Consider the following 19817-nt stretch of genomic DNA (forward strand, 5'->3'; position numbering starts at 1 on the left):
CTGTTCCTCTGTCTTACGGTCTTATGGAGTGTTTTTGCCTATTCAGATAAAGATCTATAATCCTATAAATGTTTATATCGGTCCCATCAGCGTCCGGCACTCCAGGGAAAACAACCCAAGCTTGTCAGACTGGACGGTGTTAGAGCCTACACTGAGGTTTGGATTGCTGAACTCCACAGTGGCAGCTTGGGCCGAGAGGGTCCCACTGCATTTGACTGTCCTATTCCTCCAAGCTTGCGTAGGTCAGAATAGAATTCAGGCAACCACCATCTCTCATTAGTAACCTGATCATACTTCAGAGCTACAGCGTCATCAACACAATTCTGTCAGCAATTAGCTAAAGAAACACTGCAACCTATGGTGATATGGTGATCTTTGTAGACAGAGCTAAAACACAATGAAATGTAGTCATTCATCTGTGAAGTTCAATTAAAAAGGAAGTTTTCTGGGTAGCCTCCAACCTGATGGCATGAACGTTAATTTTTCTAACTCCGCTAATTCCCCACCCCCCCTCGCATTTTCTCCATTTCTTTCTGGTTCCCCTCTCACTCCTTCTCTTCTCACCTGCCCAGCGACACCCTCTGGTTCCTCTCCTTTCTTTCTTTGATGGTTCATTCTCTTCTCCTATGAGCACCTTTTCCGTCACTCGCCTGCCAGCTTGTACTGCCATCTCCCCCCACCTTCTTGTTTTGGCTTCTGCCGCACTCCTGATGAAGGGTCTTGGCCTAACATGTCAATTGTTTACTCCCCATCACAGATGCTGCCAGATAGAGTCCCATCCATGTACCTATCAAAACTTCTCTTAAATGTTGAAATCAAACACAAATCCACCACTTCCACTTGCAACTCGTTCCACCACCCTCTGAGTGAACTTCCCCTCATGTCTCCTTTAAACAGTTCACCTTTCAACTTTAACCCATGCCCTCTGGTTCTAGTCTCACCCAAACTCAGTGAAAAAAAGCCCGTTTGCATTTACCCAATCTATACCCCTCATAATTTTGTATCCCTCCATCAAAACTCCCTCTCAATCTCCTACATAATGTAAAGAGTTTTAGTCCTCATGTATATGAAGGATGTAAGAATCAATTCAATTCAGTACAATCCAGGGAATAAAGTCCTAACCTATTCAACCTTTCCCCATAACTCTGGTCCTCAAGTCCCAGCAACATCCTTGTACATTTCCTCTGTACTCTTTTAGTATTTTGTGTGTGTTGCAAAGGAAATTTCTGTAGTGTGAGCTTACCAAAAGAATAAACAGATTTAGAACACCAAGAGCTACTTGCCAAAACTATCCACGTAAAGACGTGATTTTATTTAAATACCTTGCAATGCTCTCACAGTTTCCTGTTACAACACAGAACAAATCAAGGGCTACATAGCAAATGGTTTATGATGTATATGTATGAAACAGGAACATTTGCTTTTGGATTACTATTAAATAGAACTTTCAAAAAGACACACTATTTGTACATCTCTCTCTCAGTGATTAACTCTGTCATGAACAGTCCCAAGCCCATCTGTGAAAGGAGGAGGGTTGTACATGGGGCTTGCAACCCCTTCCTGTAAAAACCCAGAGCTACAGAAACACCAACAGAAGCTCCAAAAACTTCATCCCAGGGAAAGGAAGGATTTTTGATGGGCAGTGTAGAAGACTGGCCCAGGACAAGGTACTCTGGCAAGCTGCAGTTGGTAGCCTATGTCCCAGTAGGCGTGATGGGCCTTAATTAAAATTAATTTCTTGGTGAATAGTGGGACTCCTGCTCTGTACAATGGGGCAGCTTTCAGCTCTGTGTCCTGCTTCAGAACTAAACTCTGGCGGGTGCTGTATTTCTGGGTCAGTCACATTCGGAAATTGTCCTGGAATCAGCAGATTCGAAACCCTCGCTCCTGATCACTGCAGTAAGTTCAGTCCTTCATCCCCGTCATCAGGATCATCTCCCACAGTGAGTAACCCCCATGCGTGGCACCGGGCAACAATGAGAGTGGGGAAGGTGGGGTTGATTCGGGATTCAGAGCTGGAGGAGGTGTTCAGTGAGTCTGCTTCCATTTAAGTCTCTCCTGTGATGGTGTCTGTTCTGCTCTGTCACCAGTGAGACACCTTGCTGGATTTAATTGGAGGCTGAATATCCAGCTGCCGGGTCTTGCTGTCCTTGTCCACAATCTCCAGCCTGATCTTTGCACCGTTGGAGTCAGGCTCCTCGTGCCTCCCGCCTTGTCCCCTGACGGCCCCTGCACCAGGATGCTCCACAGTGATCCGCAGGGTGCAGCCATGAGGCAGCAGCTCCTGCTCGTAGGCAGCTGCCAACTGGTTAACGACACGCCGTTCAACCTGGGGAGATTACACACAATATACAACAGTACAACACAGTGCAGGCCCTTTGGCCCACAATGTTGCGCCAAGCTTCTAGCCTACACCAAGATCAACCTAACCATTCCCTCCTGCATAACCCTCCATTTTTCTATCATCCATGTGCTTACCTAACAGTCTCTTAAATGCTCCCAATTAGACTTTGCCACCCTTTCAATCTTCATCTGAAACTTCATTTAATTGTCATTCACTCATACACATGAATGCAGCCAAATGAAACAGCGTTCCTCCAGGGCCACGGCACCAGCAGCACATGTAGTTATGAGGGCAAAACAACATACAGTCACACAAAGCATATCTAGCGCAAGTCCCTGAGCATCATGGCCTGTAGATTGATGGTGCATGGGATGATGTCCTGGAGCCAAGTTTCTGCAAGAACATGATGCAGCAGGTTCTCATCATGCACTAATGCGGCTGCACACAAACTCAACCCAGCTTATCTTCCACTGAGCGAACACTGGAGGGCAGCAGCAATGGGAGGGGCAGCCCCCAACCCAGCATGGACCCCACCACACCTCTGCTCTTTCCCACATCTCTCTTCACAACTACCTGAACTAACACAGAACGGCACAGCTCACTGTGTCTGTGCCGACCATGATGCCAATTGAAGCTAATCCCATCTGCCTGCACATGATCCACATCGCTCCACTCCCTACCTGTTCTTGTTCCTACCTAAATGCTTCTTCACTGCTGCCAGTGTGTCTGCCTCTACAACCACCCCTGGCATGCATGTTTCAGGCACGCACCACACTCCATGTACAAACAAACCTTGCATGGAGTGAATAGCCAGAGGCATACATAACTTTAAGATGACTGGAGGAAAGTAGAGCAATACACTAGTGTGCTGGGGGAGCTCAGCAGGTCGGGCAGCATCTATGAACGGGAATAAACAGTTGACATTTTTGGCACACTGCCAGGCAGGTGGTAGAGGCAGATTCATTAGGGATGTTTAAGAGACTCTGAGATAGGCACACGGATGATAGAAAAATGGAGGACTAAATGGAAAGGAAGGGTTAGATTGATCTTAGAATAGGTTAAGAGGCCTGCACAACATTGTGGACTAAAGGGCCTGTACTGTGCTGAACTGTTCTACGTTCTAAGCAAAACACACAAAATGCTGGATGAATTCAGCCGATCAGACAGCATCTATGGACATGAATAAACCGTCGACATTTCGGACCGAAACCCTTCATCAGGACTGGGAAAAAAACAAGCCAGAGTAAGAATGTGGGAAGAGGGGTGACGTAAAGAGCTTTGAATTTTACAGGTGAGAGAGATAAAGTGTTGGAGGAGGGGGAATCTGATAGGAGAGGGTAGAAGGCCATGGAAGAAAGGGAAGGGGGAGGAGCACCAGAGTGAGGTGATGGCTGTTAAGGAGATAAGGTGAGAGGGAAATCGGAATCGATGTCATGCCATCAGGTTGGAGGCTACCCAGATGGAATATCAAGTGTTGCTCCTCCAACCTGAGTGTGGTCTCATTGTGGTAGTAGAGGAGGCCATGGACTGAATGGGAAGATTTGAAATGGGTAGCCACTGGGAGATCCTGCTTTTTCTGGCGGATGGAGCATAGGCGCTCAGCAAAGTAAATCTGTGTTGGGTCTCAACGATATACAGGAGGCCACATCGGGAACACTGGACTCAGTAAATGACCCCAACAGACTGACAGGTGAAGTGCCACCTCACCTGGAAGGACCGTTCTGAGCCCTGAATGGTAGTGAGGGAGGAGGTATAGGGGCAGGTTAGGGTTAGGGTGTGTTGCTTGGATTTTCAGCATCACATTTGTGTTCTATGTTCTATATCTTATCTTAAAGCTATGCCAGCTAGAATTTGACAGTTCCACTCTGGGAAAAATACCTTGACTTCCTACCCTACCTATGCCACATTTTGGCACTTCGGCAGGTCAAATGTAAAGAGAAAGTACACAGCTAATGGCAGACAAGTAGGGAGAGTGATAAAGAAGGTGTATGGCATGATTGCCTTCATAAGGGTGTAAGCATCAGGAAGTCATGTTGCAGCTATTTAAAACTTTATAAGGTCACATGGAGTATTGGTGGGCCCATGACAGGAAGGATGTGGAGTCTTTGGAGACAATGCAGAACAGGTTCACTGGGATCTAGGAGTATGAGCTATAAGGACAGGTTGGACAAACTTGGGACGTTACTTTGGAGAGGTTTATTTATTTAGAGATACAACATGGAACAGGCGATTTCGGCCCAACAAGCTGCACTGATTTAATCCCAGCCCAATCACAAGATAAGTTACAATGACCAATTCACCTACTAACAGATACATGTTTGGACTGTGGGAGGAAACCAGAGCACCCGGAGAAAACTCACATGATCATGGGGCGGGGGGGGGGGGGGGGGGGTGACAAACTCCTTACGGGCGGTGCTGGAATTGAACTCCAAACGGCCTGAGTTGTAATAGAGCTGTGTGTACCACTACACTACCATGGTGCCCTGCTGTGCTAACCACACTAACCACTCCACTACCATGGCACTCACTATGCTAACCACACCAATCGTTCTGCTACCGTGGTGCCCACTTTGCTAACTGCTACCTGCTACACTACTGTTGTGCCCTGCTGTGCTAACCACTCTGCTACCATAGTGCCCACCATGCTAACAGCTCCGCTACCGTGGTGCCCTACTAATTTGGTGGAGACCTCATTGAAGTATGCAAAGTTACGAGGGGCAGATAGGTTAGATGGTCAGAATCTTCCTCCCAAGGTAGAACCACTGGATACCAGAAGGAATAACTTTAGAGTGCTGAGGATATTGCAGCCGGCAAGTCTTCTTAAACAGAGTGGTGGGTGTCTGGAATGGGCTGACAGGGGTGGTGGTGGATGCAAATATGACAGTGGTGTTCAAGAGCTCCTGGACAGACAGACTGGAGTTTAGAAAAATGAGGGGAAATCTCACTGAAGCCTACTGAAATATTCAAAGGCCTAGATAGAGGATGTTTCTTCTAGAGGGTGAATCTAGGACTAGAGGGCACAGAATAGAGGGACAAACATTTAGAACAGAGATGAGAAGAAATATTTTTAACCAGGGAGTGGTGAATCTGTAGAATTCATTGCCACAGACGGCTGTGGAGGCCAAGTCATTGGGTATATTTAAAGTGGAGATTGGTAGGTTCTGAGCAAGGGCGTCAAATGTTACGGGGAGAAGGCAAAAGAATGGGATTGAGAGGGTCAATAAATCAGTCATGATGGAATGGTGGAGCAGACTCGATGGGTTGAATGGCCTAATACTACTCCTATGTTTTATGGTCTAAATCAAAAACTTCACAACATAAACACAAGAGATTCTGCAGATGCTGGAAATCCAGAGCAACACACACAATACTGGAGGGATGTGGACACTATGGGATGAAGGGCCTGTTCCTGTGCTGTACTGTTCTAACTTGGGTCAGTGTTAGTTGAGATAGCTGCGAAGTGCATTTGACATATTTCTCAGAAGGAGACTTACAGTAAACACAGAACAACGAACAGTACAGCACAGTACAGACCTGTCGGTCCACAATGTTGTGCCAACCCTTTAACCAACTCCAAGATCAATCTAACCCTTCCCTCCCTCATTACTCTCCATTTTTCTTTCATCCCTGTGCTGATCTAAGAGGATGTTAAATCTCCCTGAAATACCTGCTTTTACCACCACCTCCGGCTGGACTTTCCACGCAACCACTACTCTCTATGTAAAAGCTCTAGCTCTGACATCTTACCTATATTTACCTTCTATCACCTTAAGATTAAGCCCACTCTCTCATATTAGCCAATGCTCTCCACAGTTCACAGAACAGAACCTTCGGCCCACCACATTGTGCCGTCCTTTTATTTTGCGATATAGTGTGGAGTCGACCCTTCCAGCCACGCTACCTCAGAGACCAAGACTAACCCTAACCTAACCATGGGACAATTTACAACGACCAATTCACCTACCTGGTAAGCCTTTGGAGTGTGGGACGAAAGCGGAGCACCTGGGGAAAATGCATGCACTCTATGGGGAAAGTGTACACACTCCTTATAGAACAGTGCTGGGATTGAACTCTCAACTCCGGAATGCCCTGAATGTCAGGCTAACTGTCATGCTGTTGTTGCATATCAACCTAGATAGCATGCGTTCCCTATGACATAGTCCTCTGTTTTTCTTTATTTCACGTGCCTGAGAATCTCGTAAGTGTCTCTAATGTATTTGTCTCTACCACCGCCCCTGGCAGGGCGTTCCTTACACTCCTCACTCTGTGTAAGAAACACACCTCTGACATCCCCCTACACTTTCCTCCAATCACCATAAAATCAAGCTCCCTCATTGTTTATTGTGTGCAGGAATGCTGCTTCGTCTGCCGATATACCTGTATACGATGTATGATAATAAATTTGAACTATCACCCTCCTTCACTCCTTCCTGCTCTCCATTTTATCTCCCTCTTTCCTCCTTCTCCTCCACCCACCATGTTCCCTCTGGGCTGTGACAGGCTGAATTGCCCTTTGTGGTGATGTCGTACGATTTGGGGTACCTGGGGTGTCCAGGGAAGGATGGTATCTCTGGTGATGGGGCTTGTCGTGATCATTCTGGGGCAACTCACTCATTTTTGTCACCACCGGACACTCAGCTCTCACCTGTGGCTCCAACTAACTGCTTGCATGTGTCAGCGGCCACACCCCGGTACACCACTTTGACAGGTGGGCTAGACTGGGTGAGAGTAGCCAGTGACCTCATATCCTGATGAGATAGGGACACGTCTGTCTGAGCATGCGAAGTCAGCTCTGGCAGACTGGGCAAATGAGATTAACAGTGAGATCCAACGGCCAGGAAGATGGTTCTGCAACAATTCGTGGAGAGCAAAAGGCACGGCAAGGTATAGGGGCCGTCATGGTCGACCCCAGTTGTGACCACCACTCGTATCACTGGACACTGACTTCCAAGATTGAGGGAGTGGAACTGTCCCAGTGCAATGGCTTTTCCACCTTAAAAACTCTCCCATATAGGTTTCCGGTCATCATCGGAAACAACGGACAACCACCACAGTAAGAAATGACCCTATGGACCCTTGTCCCCTGCCCCTGTCTGGATTACCATAACACTCCTCTATTCTCTGTCTGGGCCAAGTGCAGCTGACAAGACGCTGGCTACATTACTCACTCTGATGTACGACATATTCATATTTAATCTGTTTTATTTACCGAAGCTGTGATTTATTGGCAGGACTGCCCCGGCCCCCAGACTCACCTCGTGTTTGATGGATCTTGCTCCGTAGTGCAGGTTGTATCCTTCTGCCAGAACATCCATCACTTGCCGGTCCCACTTCAGGGTGATGTCGTGTCGCTGCCTGGCCTGAGGTGGAAACAAAAGCTGTGAGTTTACAGAATTTACTGTGCCTTCTTTCTTCTCCCGTACGATTCAAGAGTCAGGATTCTTTAACGTCATTTCCAGTATACAAGCGTAAAGTGGAACAGAAAAATTGCCAGCACCAGCGATCTGGGTTCAACCAGCTGCTCTTTGTAAGGAGTTTGTACGTTCTCCCCGTGACTGCATGTATTTCCTCTGGGTGCGCCAATTTCCTCCCTCATCCCAAGGACATACAGTTTAGGGTTAGTAAGTTGTGGGTAAGCTATGTTGGTGTTTGAAGCATGGCTGTACCTTGGTGCATCTTTGGACTGTGCTGGTCGTGACGTAAAACAACGCATTTCACTGTATGTATTAATGTATATGTGACAAATAAAGAAAATCATAATCTTAATTGTTACTCCGGATCCGGTGCAGCACAAAAAAACAATTAGGATAAAGAACACAATAATAATTTAGAAAACACAATAATTATAAATATGCAAGGTAGTTTATATACACTGATTGATTGTATGTCCATAAAGTGACACTAGGCACAGGAGTGTCTGTGACTGACGGGAAATGATAAAGTAGTGATGGTTGGGGGTGTGGAGGGGTGGGTTAGTGGGTGGAGGTGTTGATCAGCCTCACTGCTTGGGGAAAGTGTTCAGGGGTTTCCAAACTGGGGTCCATAGATCAGGTCTTTTATTCTCTGGCTAAAGAAATTCCTCTTCATCTCTGTTCTAAATGGAAATGAAGAGGATTTTCTTTAGTCAGAGGGAGGTGAATCTGTGGAATTCTTTGCCACAGACAGCTGTGGAGGCCAAGTCATTGGGTACATTTAAAATTAGGTTGAGAGGGATAATAAATCAACCATGATAGAACGGCAGAGCAGACTCGATGGGCTGAATGCTGCTGTTTTATGGTCTAGAGTGGGCGAGATCCTTCATGATGTTACTGGCCCTTTTCCAGCACCTTTCTGTACGTGTGTCCTTGAAAGCAGGTAGCCGGCACTGGTGATGTGTTGGACAATCTTGACTATCTACTGTATAGCCTCGCTGTCCGCTGCCGTCCAGTAACAAACAAGCTACTTATTTTGGTGACACGGTAGCATAATGGTTACGGTGATGCTTTACGGTTTCTAATCTGAGGCTGTGCCCTCTGGTCCTGGACTCACCCACTATAGGAAACATCCTCTCCATGTCCACTCTACCTAGGTCTTTCGATGTTCCTAAGGTTTCAATGAGATCTCCTCTCTCCCCATTCTTCTAAACCCTAACAAGTACAGACCTGGAGCCATCAAAAACCTCCTCATACATTAACCATTTCACTACATGATGATTCTGATGAATCTCCTCTGAACCCTCACATGCCAGAACATTTGTTCTTAGATAAGGGACCCAAAGCAGTTCACAATACTCTAAGTCTGACCAATGCCTATATTCCTGGATTCCTTTCCTACCTTCTTGGCCCAGAAGTTTAACTCCTTGTTGACGAGCTGAATCAACTCCGAATGACAGAAGGGGAGGAAATACACGATTTCATTGATTCTGCCCAGAAATTCGTCCCGCCGGAAATGTGCCTGGATGGAGGGAATTTCAGAATTATGTCAGAATCCATACATTTATTGTTTTGTTAACACTAAACTCACCATGTTACAGAGGTGACTACAGTACAGACCAGGTGAGTGAGGAGCAGGTGGAAGAGGTAGAGTAATTCACAGTGTCAAGTGCTGTAGGGAGATTGCGAAGCTGCACCAGCCACAATGTTCGGTGTGTCGCTCTTACATCGAGGCAATCTTCAAAAGGCGATGCCTTATGAAGGCGGCATCCATCATTAACGACACTCATCACCCAGGACGTGCCCACTTCTCATTGGTACCATCACGGAGGAGATACAGGAGCTGAAGACCCACACTCACTGGGTCATCAGGAACAGCTTCTTCCCCCTCCACTGTCAGGTTTCTGAACACTACCTCACTACTTTCACTCTCTTTTTGCACTACTAATTTAATTTTTTATATAAATATTTAACTGTACTTTATAGTTTTGTCAATATATTGCAATGTACTGCTGCTGCAAAACAACAAATTTCACAATATATATCAGTGATAATAAACCTGATTCTGATCGATGTTATAAAAGGTCAGCTTTTTTCACCATATACATTTACATATACTTAGAATTTGCCATACATGCAACAAGAAACACTATTAATTATAAGAAAGAATTATAGAGAAATAATGTTAGAGGTTAAAGTACAGATGTGAAATAAAATGTGCATAAATACATCAATACCAGCAAATATTTACAATGTAAATAGCGTTATAAAAAGTGGTTGAAAGTGTTTAGAGTGTAGTGATGGGGGTAACAGAGGAAGGAGGGAGGCTATCCGGAATGGTTGATCAGATTAATGCCTGGGGAAAGAAACTTTTAAGATGGCGTGAAGTTTTTGTTTTAATGGCTCTATATACTTTCCGGAAGGAAGCTTGTATGACAAAGTTTCTCCTTCACATCTAAACCAACTTACATAAAATGCTGTAGAAACTCAGCAGGTCAGGAAACAGTTGACATTCTGGGCCACGACCCTAGGTCAAGACTGAGAACGAAGCCAGAATAAGAAGGTGGGAGAGGGGAAGGAGGACAAACTAGAAGATGATAGGTGAAGTCAGGTGGGTGGGCGGAGGGATGAAATAAGAAGTTGGGAGGTGATCGGTGGGGAAGGCAAAAGGCTGGAGAAGAAGGAATCTGATAGGAGAGGAGAGGACCATGGGAGAAAGGGAAGAAGCAGGCGAACTAGGGGAAAGTATTGGGCAGGTGAAGAAGGGTTAAGAAGGGGACCAGAGTGGGGAATTGAAGACGGGGGGAGGGGGAGGGAGAAGAATTGCCAGGTTAGAGAAATTAATGTTCACATCTAAATACATTTTTTTTGGAGATTTAGTTTTTAATTACCCAACAGGTAGTTAACCTGATCAACTGTTCTAAAAACCTTTTCTAAAACCTTATCTACTATTAAGACGACTTTTTAGAACTTCTGTTTCTATTTCTATGATAATTCCATTGGGAAATATGAGCCCTTGAGAATATATTTATGATGATTTCATAATTGGGTTGCTCCCTCTGGAGTGGCGGTGGCTGAGGGCAGATCTGATAGATTACGAAAGGCACAGATACGAACAGAGACCATCTTATTAACAGGGTTGAAATGTCTAATACCAGAAGGCATGCATTTAAGGTGAGAGGGAGTAATTTCAAAGGAGATGCAAGGGCAAGTGTTTTTACACAGAGGGGTGGGTACCTGGAATATGTTGCCTGGGGTGGTAGTACAGGCAGAAACATTAGTGACATTTAGATAGGCACATAAATGTGAGGACTATGGAAGGATATGGACATTGTGTGGGCAGAAAGGATTAGTTTAATTGGCCATTATTTACTAATTTAATTGGTTCAGTACGACATTATGGGCTGAAGGGCCTGTTCCTGTGCTGTACTGGTCTGTGTTTCATATGTTCTATTTCTTTGTGTTGGTGCGTGGCCTAGTGGGCAAGGCATCAGACTAGTAACCTGAAGGTCACTGGTTCAAGCCTCAGCGTGTTTGTGTCCTTGAGCAAGGCACTTAACCACACATTGCTCTGCGACGTACCCGGTGCCAAGCTGCATGGGTCCTAGTGCCCTTCCCTTGGACAATATCGGTGGCATGGAGAGGGGAAGGCTTGCAGCATGGGCAGCTGCCGGTCTCCCATACAACCCTGCCCAGGCCTGCACCCAGTAAATTCCAGGCACAGATCCATGGTCTCTCGAGACCGACGGATGCCACCACCATTTCTTTAATCAGTGTATTAATAGTAATTAAAATCTTAGAGAGAAAAGCAATTAGAGTTGTGTGACTTGCCCGCAGGTATGTTTACCGGGATTACCCGAGAAGAACAGTGAGAGGCAATCGGAGGAGAATCCACCCTAGGGTTTTGTATGGAAACCAAAGTTCCTCACCGGAATTAGGGTATTTTAGGTGCAGAAGGATGTTGTAGCGGGGGTGGTAATGGGGATGAGCTCCCAACTATCTATTAAATGGTCTCAATGCCGTGCATCTCAAATAGCCTCTGATAACCAAACTCTGTTGTCCTGTGGCTACATCCACTCACGGGCCTCAGGAGTAAATCCCGAGGAAAAATCTGGAGCTGCAATCCCTAAGGCAGTCCCACACTGCAGCTCCCGCAAGGCCGCTCGTGCCAAACAGTATCGGTTTCTGCCTGTTATTTTGGTTTCATCATCTGTGTGGTGAGGGGGAGCCTGCTGCATGGGCAATAGCTTGCTCTTCGAATCGGACTGCCCAGGCTTGTGTATTGAATGCAGACATCCATGGTCGGCCCCAACCAATGAGGGCCTCCTGAGGAGGTTTTCAAACTTTAACAATGTTGTCTGAACTCAAACTGAAGGACAGTCATCACCACACAATGTCACAGTTCTCTCAACATGGAACAGCGAAGTGTTTGCTCCACACCTTAGCTCATTCACTCTGTAACAATCTCCAATCACATTGAGCGTTGTGGAAATCCAGAACTCTCCTCAAGCGAGTGCTCTGGGAGCACAATTTGGAAGAGGGGACCAGATGTAGCGTATCTAAGTTTGCAGATGATACTAAATTGAGTAGAAAAGCAAATTGTGCAGAGGATGCTGAGTGTCAATAGGGGGGTAGGTTCAATGAGTGGGCAAAGGTCTAGTGGATGAAGAAGTAAATTGTGCATATGATGCAGAGTCTGTAGGGGGACATAGATAGGTTATGTGAGTGGGCAAGGGTCTGGCAGGAGTACAATGTAAGTAAATGTGAGGTAATCCACTTTGGAAGGAAAAAATAGAAAATCAAATTATTATTTGAATATTAAAAGATTTCAGTATGCTGTTGTGCAGAGGGACTTGGGAGTGCTTGTGTATGAATCACAAAAGGTGGGTTTGCAGGTACAACAGGTTATCAAGAAGGCAAATGGAATGTTGGCCTTCATTGCTAGAGGCATTGAATAAGAGCAGGGAGGTTATACTACAAATGCACAGGCTCATTGAGAGCCTCAATGCTAATTTAATTAAAATTTGTATTAGATTTATCATACTAGTACTGCATTGCTGCTGCAAAAAGCTACATTTCATGGTATTCATACCCTGCATATGTATGCCCATGACAATAAACTTAAACTTGGAGAAAGGGCACTCAGTGGAGAGTCAGGGTGTTGGAAGGATTTAGGTTTGAGAAGGATGAGGCTGCTGAAAGAGGACAAACGTAAGAAAGGCAGTTTAATCAGAGAGATAACTTTAGAATGGAGTTAGCTTTTATGGACAGAGAACAGTGCAGGCTCTTTGGCCCATGATGATGTGCCAACCTTTTAACCTACTCTAAGATCAATCTAACCCTTCCCTCCCACATCACCCTCCATTTCCCTATCATCCATTTGCCTACCTAAGAGTCACTAAAATGCTCCTACTGTATCTGTCTCTACCACCACCCCTGGCAGTTCCATTCCATCTACTCATTACTCTTTGTGTAAGAAACAAGGTATGTTAAGAGCGAAAGGCCAGTTTGGTATTCGATGTGTGGAAGCATAACAGATGGGGGTGAACTTATTTCTGTTTACTCAGGAGATAGACACAGAGTCTATAGAAGTGAGGTAAAACGGCATCAACTTCATCGACTGTGTACAGATCACAAAGGAGGAGGTGTTTGCTGTCTTGAGACAAATAAGGGTGATAAAACCCCTGGGGCTTGACAAGATGTTCCCTCGGACCCTATCAGAGGCAACGCAGAAATTGCTGGGGTCCTAGCAGAGATACTTAAATCATCCTTAGTGACAGAAAGGTACCAGATGATTGGAGGATTGCCAATGATGTCCCACTGTTTAAAAAAACCTCTAAACATAAACCAGCAATTTATAGGCTGGTGAGTCTGACATCAGTTGTGGGAAAGTTGTTGGAAAGTATTCTTAGGGACCGGATATGTAAACATTTGGATAAACATGGACTGATTAAGGATAGTCAGCATGGTTTTGTGCATGGTAGGTCATGTCTAACAATCTTATGGAGCTTTTCAAGGAAGTTACGAGTAAAGTGGATGAGGGCAAGGTAGTGGATGTTGTCTACATGGACTTTAGCAAGGACTTGACAAGGTCCCACATGGGAAACTGGTCAAGAAGGTTCTGTTGCTTGGCATTCAGGATGAGGTAGTAAATTGGGTTAGACATTGGTTTTGTGGGAGAAGCCGTAAAGTGGGAGTAGACGGTTGTCTCTCTGACTAGACTCCACTGGACTCCCTGTGACTAGTGGTGTCCCACAGGATCGGTGCTGGGTCCTTTGTTGTTCGTCATCTATATCAATGATCTGGAAGAGTTGGAAGAGTACAGAGAAAATTTATAAGGATGTTGCTGGGTCTAGAGGACCTGAGGTATAAGGAAAGATTGAACAGGTTAGGACTGTATTCCTTAGAAGATTCAGAGGAGATCTGATAGACGGGTATACAAAATTATGAGGGGTATAGTTAGGGAAGCAGACTTTTTCCACTGAGGTTGGGTGGGACTACAGCCAGAGGCCATGGGTTAAAGGATATGAGGCAAAACTGTGTGAAGAAGAGGGTCGTGAGAGTGTGGAACGAGCTGCCAGCGCAAATGGTGCATGTGAGCTTGATTTCAATGTTTAAGAGAAGTTTGGATAGGTACATGGATAGTTGGGGTATGGAGGGCTATGGGAGCAGGCAGGTTAAATGGTTTTTGGTATGGACTAGATGGGTTGAAGGGCCTGTTTCTGTGCAATACTTTTCTATGACTCTAAACTTGTCTTTGACATCCGCCCCACCATACTTTCATTCAAACACCTTAAGGTTCTGAATGTCGAAAGCATTCCTAGATAGAGTGAATGTGAAGAGGATGTTTCCTTTGGTGGCGGAGTCTAGGTCCAGAGAACCCAGCCTCAGAACAGAGGGCTGGCCACGTAGAAAAGAGATGAGGAGCAGGAATTTCTTGAGCCAGAGGGTGGTGATCTGTGGAATGTGGATGCCAGCTCCCTGGGTGCCTTTATGGCAGAGGTTGATAGGTTCTTGATTAATCAGGTTGTGAAGGGTTATGGGGAGAAGGCCCATTGGGTTTGAGATGGATGCGGATCAGCCATGATGGAATGGTAGAGCAAATTCGATGGGCCAAATGGCCTAATTGTGCTCCCAGGTCTTAGGCTGCCACTGTCATCAGCTTTTCAAAGTGACTTGAAAAAGCTGAACACTAACTCAGAATTTCTTCATCTGTTTCTCAACTTGTACTCGCATTGTTATGTTTATTGTGTTCATTTTTGCATGTGTGTAAGATATGTATAATTTATGTTAATTTCGGTTCTTTAAGGTAGTCACAGCTATGCCCCCCACATAATAGGCATTTCTGCCCTGGGAAAAAGCGTCTGGCTGTCATCTCTATGTATCCCTCTTTGCTCACTGATGTCTTTGAAGGTCCGTGAGACACGTGATGAAGTGAACAATTCCATTACCTTCAGGATTGGTCTGATCACATGCTCCTTGAACTGATTGGAGATGGTCACTTTCTCTGTCAGAAGCTCGTCACCTGCAGTAACCAGGGAGAAAAATGTGACAGTCAATGTTCCCTCTAATTTATTTTTCAGTTGTGTAGACCAATCATTCCTCTCAGCAGGAAATTTTTACAGGGCCTGAAAATTGCACAGCACTTTAAATGTTTATTTTTGTAATAAATGTACCATAAATATTTAGAATGAAGACTGAAAAATAACACACATCTGATTTTGTTTATCAATTGAAAGGTATAATGAAATACAGGACAACAAAGAAAATCTTTCACGTTTTGTAAACCTTTCTACCTGTGTCCAATTCCAGCTGTGAGACAACAAAGGCTATGTGAGCGGGGGCTTTTCCGTTACTGCGCGGCCGTTTAGTGGGAACAGTGGGTAGTTCAACAGTGGGTAACTTCAAGCTGCTCTGATGTGACAAGAATAATTTTTCAGCTGAATAGGCTGAAAAATGACTGATGAAATTTAATGGAGGCAAGTGTGAGGTGTTGCACTTCTGTAGGACAAACCAGGTAGGACTTACACAGAGAAAAGCAGGGCATTAAGGAGTGTGGAAGGACGAGGGATATGGGAATATAGATCCATAATTCATTGAAGGTGGCATCACAGATAGATAGAGTTGTAAAGAGAGCTTTTGGCACATTGGCCTTTATAAATCAAAATACTAAGTACGGGAGTTGGGATGTTACGTTGAAGATGTATAAGATGTTGGTGAGGCCTAATTTGGAGTATTGTGTGTAGTTCTGGTCACCTCCCTACAGGAAAGATGTCAATAAAATTGAAAGAGTACAGAAAAAATTTACAAGGTTGTTGCTGGATATGAGTTAATATGAAAGTTTGAATAGGTTAGGAATTTATTCCCTGGAGTGTAGGAGAATGAGAGAAGATTTGATAGAGGTACACAAAATTATGAGGGTATATATAGGGTAAATGTAAGTAGGCTTTTTCCACTGAAGTTGAGGGAGACTAAAACTATAAGTCATGGGTTAAGAGAAAAAGCAGACCTTTTTAAGGGGAACATCTTCATTGACAGGGTGGTGAGAGCATGGAATGAGGTGCCAGCAAAAGTGGTGGATGTGTACTCAACTGTAACATTTAAGAGAAGTTTGAATGTACACAGATGTGAGGGGTATGGAGGGCTACGGCCCAGATGGGATGAAACAAAATCATAGTTTGGCATGGATTAGATGGTCTGAAGGGCCTGTTTCTGTGCAGTAGTGCTCTATGACTGTATGGACAAGGAACACACAATGTATTTCAAATGACCCAACAAGTAGACAGGCCCTGGAAAGTGTAATAGAACAGAGAGACCTAAGCTACGTGCAGAGAGACTCAGGTAGGTAGTGTGGGAAAGGAGGCACTCGGTACGCTTGTTGAGTGCTCTAATTCTGCTCCCACGTCTTTCATCAATCAGGATATTAAGTTGGGACATAACATCACAGCAGTACACAACATTGACAAAGCCACATTTGCAATATTATGTACAGCAGTATTTGTCACAGTATTTTTTCAATATACAAATAGTTGTATTTTTCAAGTGCCTTGAAAAAGTATTTCGCTCCCACAGCTATTTTCACAGTTTACTCTCTCATTTTCTAAATGTATATTAAAGCAGCTAATTTGAGCTAATCTGCAAAATACTGTGCATCATGTCAAATCAAAAGAAAAATTCCAAAACCTGTCAACAATTTACTAAAAATTAAAAACCAAAATTGTGAGGCTGAAAAATTATTCATCCCCTTTGTAATTACTATGCTAACTTTCCTCACTTGTAATATACTATTACCTTAACAACTCATCAAATAGTTGATGCAGAGCTGTTTCAATGAATTTATAAGAATAAGTACACCCCCCTCTCTGTAAGGTCCAACAGTATGGTAGATTTTCAACAGACCAAACCAAAAGGAAGAAGAGTTTACAAGACAAGTCAGGGAGATGACAATAGAGCAGCACAAATCTGGGGAAGGGTACAGACCATCTGAACATACCTCACAAGAACTTAAGAAATAGGAGCAGGAGTAGGCCATCCGACCCATTGCTTCACCATTCAATAAGATTATGCCTTATCTGACCATGGACTCACCTCCACCTACATGCCTTTTCCCCATAACTCTTAATTCCCCTACTATGCAAAAATGTACTGAACTTTATCTTAAGTATATTTACTGAGGTAGCCTCCACTGCTTCATTGGGCACAGAATTCCACAAATTCATCACTCTCTGGGAAAAGCAGTTCCTCCTAAATCTACTCCCTTGACTCTTGACACTATGTCCCCTAGTTCTACTCTCATTTACTAGTGTAAACAACTTTCCTGCCTCAATGCTTAGTGCAGTCCATCATGAAAAGGAGAAAAAATATGAAACCATAGCCACCCTTTTAAAGTTAATCGCCAGAGAAGAATGACACTTGTAAGAGAGGATACTGTGACACCAACAGTCACTCTGAGTGAGCTGCACAATTGGTTGCAACTGGAAATTAAGTTCACGATTCCACAATCACAAAGGCTTTGAACGAAAAGGGTATTTATAGAAAAGTGGCAAGGAGGAAGCCCTGGCCCCCCAAAAAAAGATAGCATTTTCTGTCTGCACAGACTTTGCAAAGCATCACTTAGACAATACTGTAAAGATATGGAAAAATGTATTGTGGTCAGATGAGACCAAAGTGGAACACTTTGGCCTCAACACTAGGTGATACGTTTGGCATAAATCTAATACTACACATCAGCCAGGTAACACCATTCCTACTGTAAAGTATGGTGAAGGTAGCATCATGCTATGGGAATGCTGTTCAGCAGCAGGGACTGGTTATCTGGCCATGATTGATGAGAAGGTGAATGCTGCTAGATCCTGGATAAAAACCTGCTAGCCTCTCCCAAAAAGCTCAAACTGATGAAGAAGTTTGTCTTTCAGCAGGACAATGACCCAAAACATACACTGCCAGAGCAACATGGAGTGGCTTCAAATTAAGAAAATTGATGTTCTTGAGTGGCCCAATCAGAGTCCTGACCTTAACCCAACTGAATATTTCTGCAACACCTCGAGATCGCTGTCCACCACTGCTCCCCAACTTATCCTGGCACAGCTTGAGCAATTTTGCAAGGAGGAATGGTCAAATACTGCTCCAACACATTTTGCAAAGCTAGTAGAGACTTATCCAAAAAGATTGTTGGCTGTAATAGCTGCGAAAGGTGATTCAATACAAAGCAAAGAGGGGTGAATACTTTCGAACTGCTGAAATATCAGTTTTTGATTTTTTAGTTTTTCATTATTTCCAATTTTCCTTTTTTAAGGCTCTACTGTGAAAGAAAAGGAGCATGTGATTTACAAATAAAAACCCTCAGTTAAGTGGATCAAAATCCCTGGTTGTAATACTCATTTATGTGAACAAAGGATTAGGGGCTGAATAATTTTTTCAAGGTGCTGTACGTCTGTGGAGAACTACATATACCTGTCTGGACACGCCCTGCCCGCTGATTGCTCCTGTGGTTCCTCCCATGGACGCCGGTATAAAGGCGATTGGAGACACAGCCCCGGCCTCAGTCTCCAGGATGTAGTGTGGTGGTCATTTGCTGCTTGTTCTTTCTTCCAGCCAATAAAAGCCTATATCTCGCCTCACGTCTCAGAGAGTTATTGATGGTGCATCAACGTCATAAAATACAGTGAAATGCATCATTGTGTCAATGACAAACACACTCCGATGATGTGATGGGGGCAGCCCACAAGTGTCTCCATGTTTCCAACGCCAACATAGCATGCCCACAACTTAGTAACTCTAACCATACATCTTTGGAATGTGGGAGGAAACCAGAGCCCTAGGAGGAAACCCTCAGCATCACGGGGAGAACATACAAACTCTTTACAGACAGCAGAAGGAATTGAACCCCAATCGTGATCACTGCCACAAGTAGAGGATGATGCTAACCAATATGTTACTGTACTGCCCAGGTACTGGTCACTTCACATGAAGCCTAGAGGATGTCATAACACTAGAAAGGGTACAAAGAAGATGTACAAATTGTCACCAGGTCTAGTGGGTTTGAGTCATGAAGAGAGGCTGGATAGGTTACTACTGTTTATTCCTGGAGTGAAGGAGACCAAGGGTGACCTTGTAGGGGTTTTCAAAGTAAAGAGGGGGCAAAGATAAGTGGGTTGGGGAGGGTGATCACAATCTTTCTCCTAGGGTACAGGGGTCTAAAACTAGAGGGCATTAATTTAATGTGGGAGGGGAGAGATTGAAAGGGGACCTGAGGGGCAACTATTTCACACGGATGGTGGTCCGCATATGGAACAGGCTGCCAGAGGAAATGGTACAGATAGCTACAATTATGACATCTGGACAGATGCATGGATATAAAAAGTCGAAGTAAATTTATTATCAAATTACATATTCTGTACTTCACGTGTGGCTTAGCTACTAAGCCTAGTGGATCTGTTTCTACTGACAGGAGAAGGGGCAAAGGCAGGTTTATGGTATCTTAAAACCAGGCAGACGGGGTTCGTCAGCCATGGCTGGCAGCTCATATAGGAGAAGGAAAACTCTGATCTCAAACTTCACTG

General features: G+C 44.5%; 1 protein-coding gene across 1 annotated transcript in view; it reads right to left on the bottom strand.

Annotated features, from left to right (window-relative positions):
- Positions 1-1276: 1276 nt before the first annotated feature.
- clpb (ClpB family mitochondrial disaggregase) overlaps positions 1277-19817 on the bottom strand; it is a 170696-nt gene continuing 152155 nt past the window's right edge. The window contains exons 13-16 of the mRNA XM_059963614.1: positions 15207-15280; positions 9158-9277; positions 7600-7704; positions 1277-2329 (exon numbers count right to left, since the gene is read on the bottom strand). Of these exons, the coding sequence (XP_059819597.1) occupies positions 2084-2329; positions 7600-7704; positions 9158-9277; positions 15207-15280 (545 nt within the window). The 3' untranslated portion in view covers positions 1277-2083. The remainder of the gene's footprint in view (positions 2330-7599; positions 7705-9157; positions 9278-15206; positions 15281-19817) is intronic.

The sequence above is a fragment of the Hypanus sabinus genome, chromosome 3 (assembly GCF_030144855.1).
Source record: "Hypanus sabinus isolate sHypSab1 chromosome 3, sHypSab1.hap1, whole genome shotgun sequence".
NCBI classification, from domain to species: domain Eukaryota; kingdom Metazoa; phylum Chordata; class Chondrichthyes; order Myliobatiformes; family Dasyatidae; genus Hypanus; species Hypanus sabinus.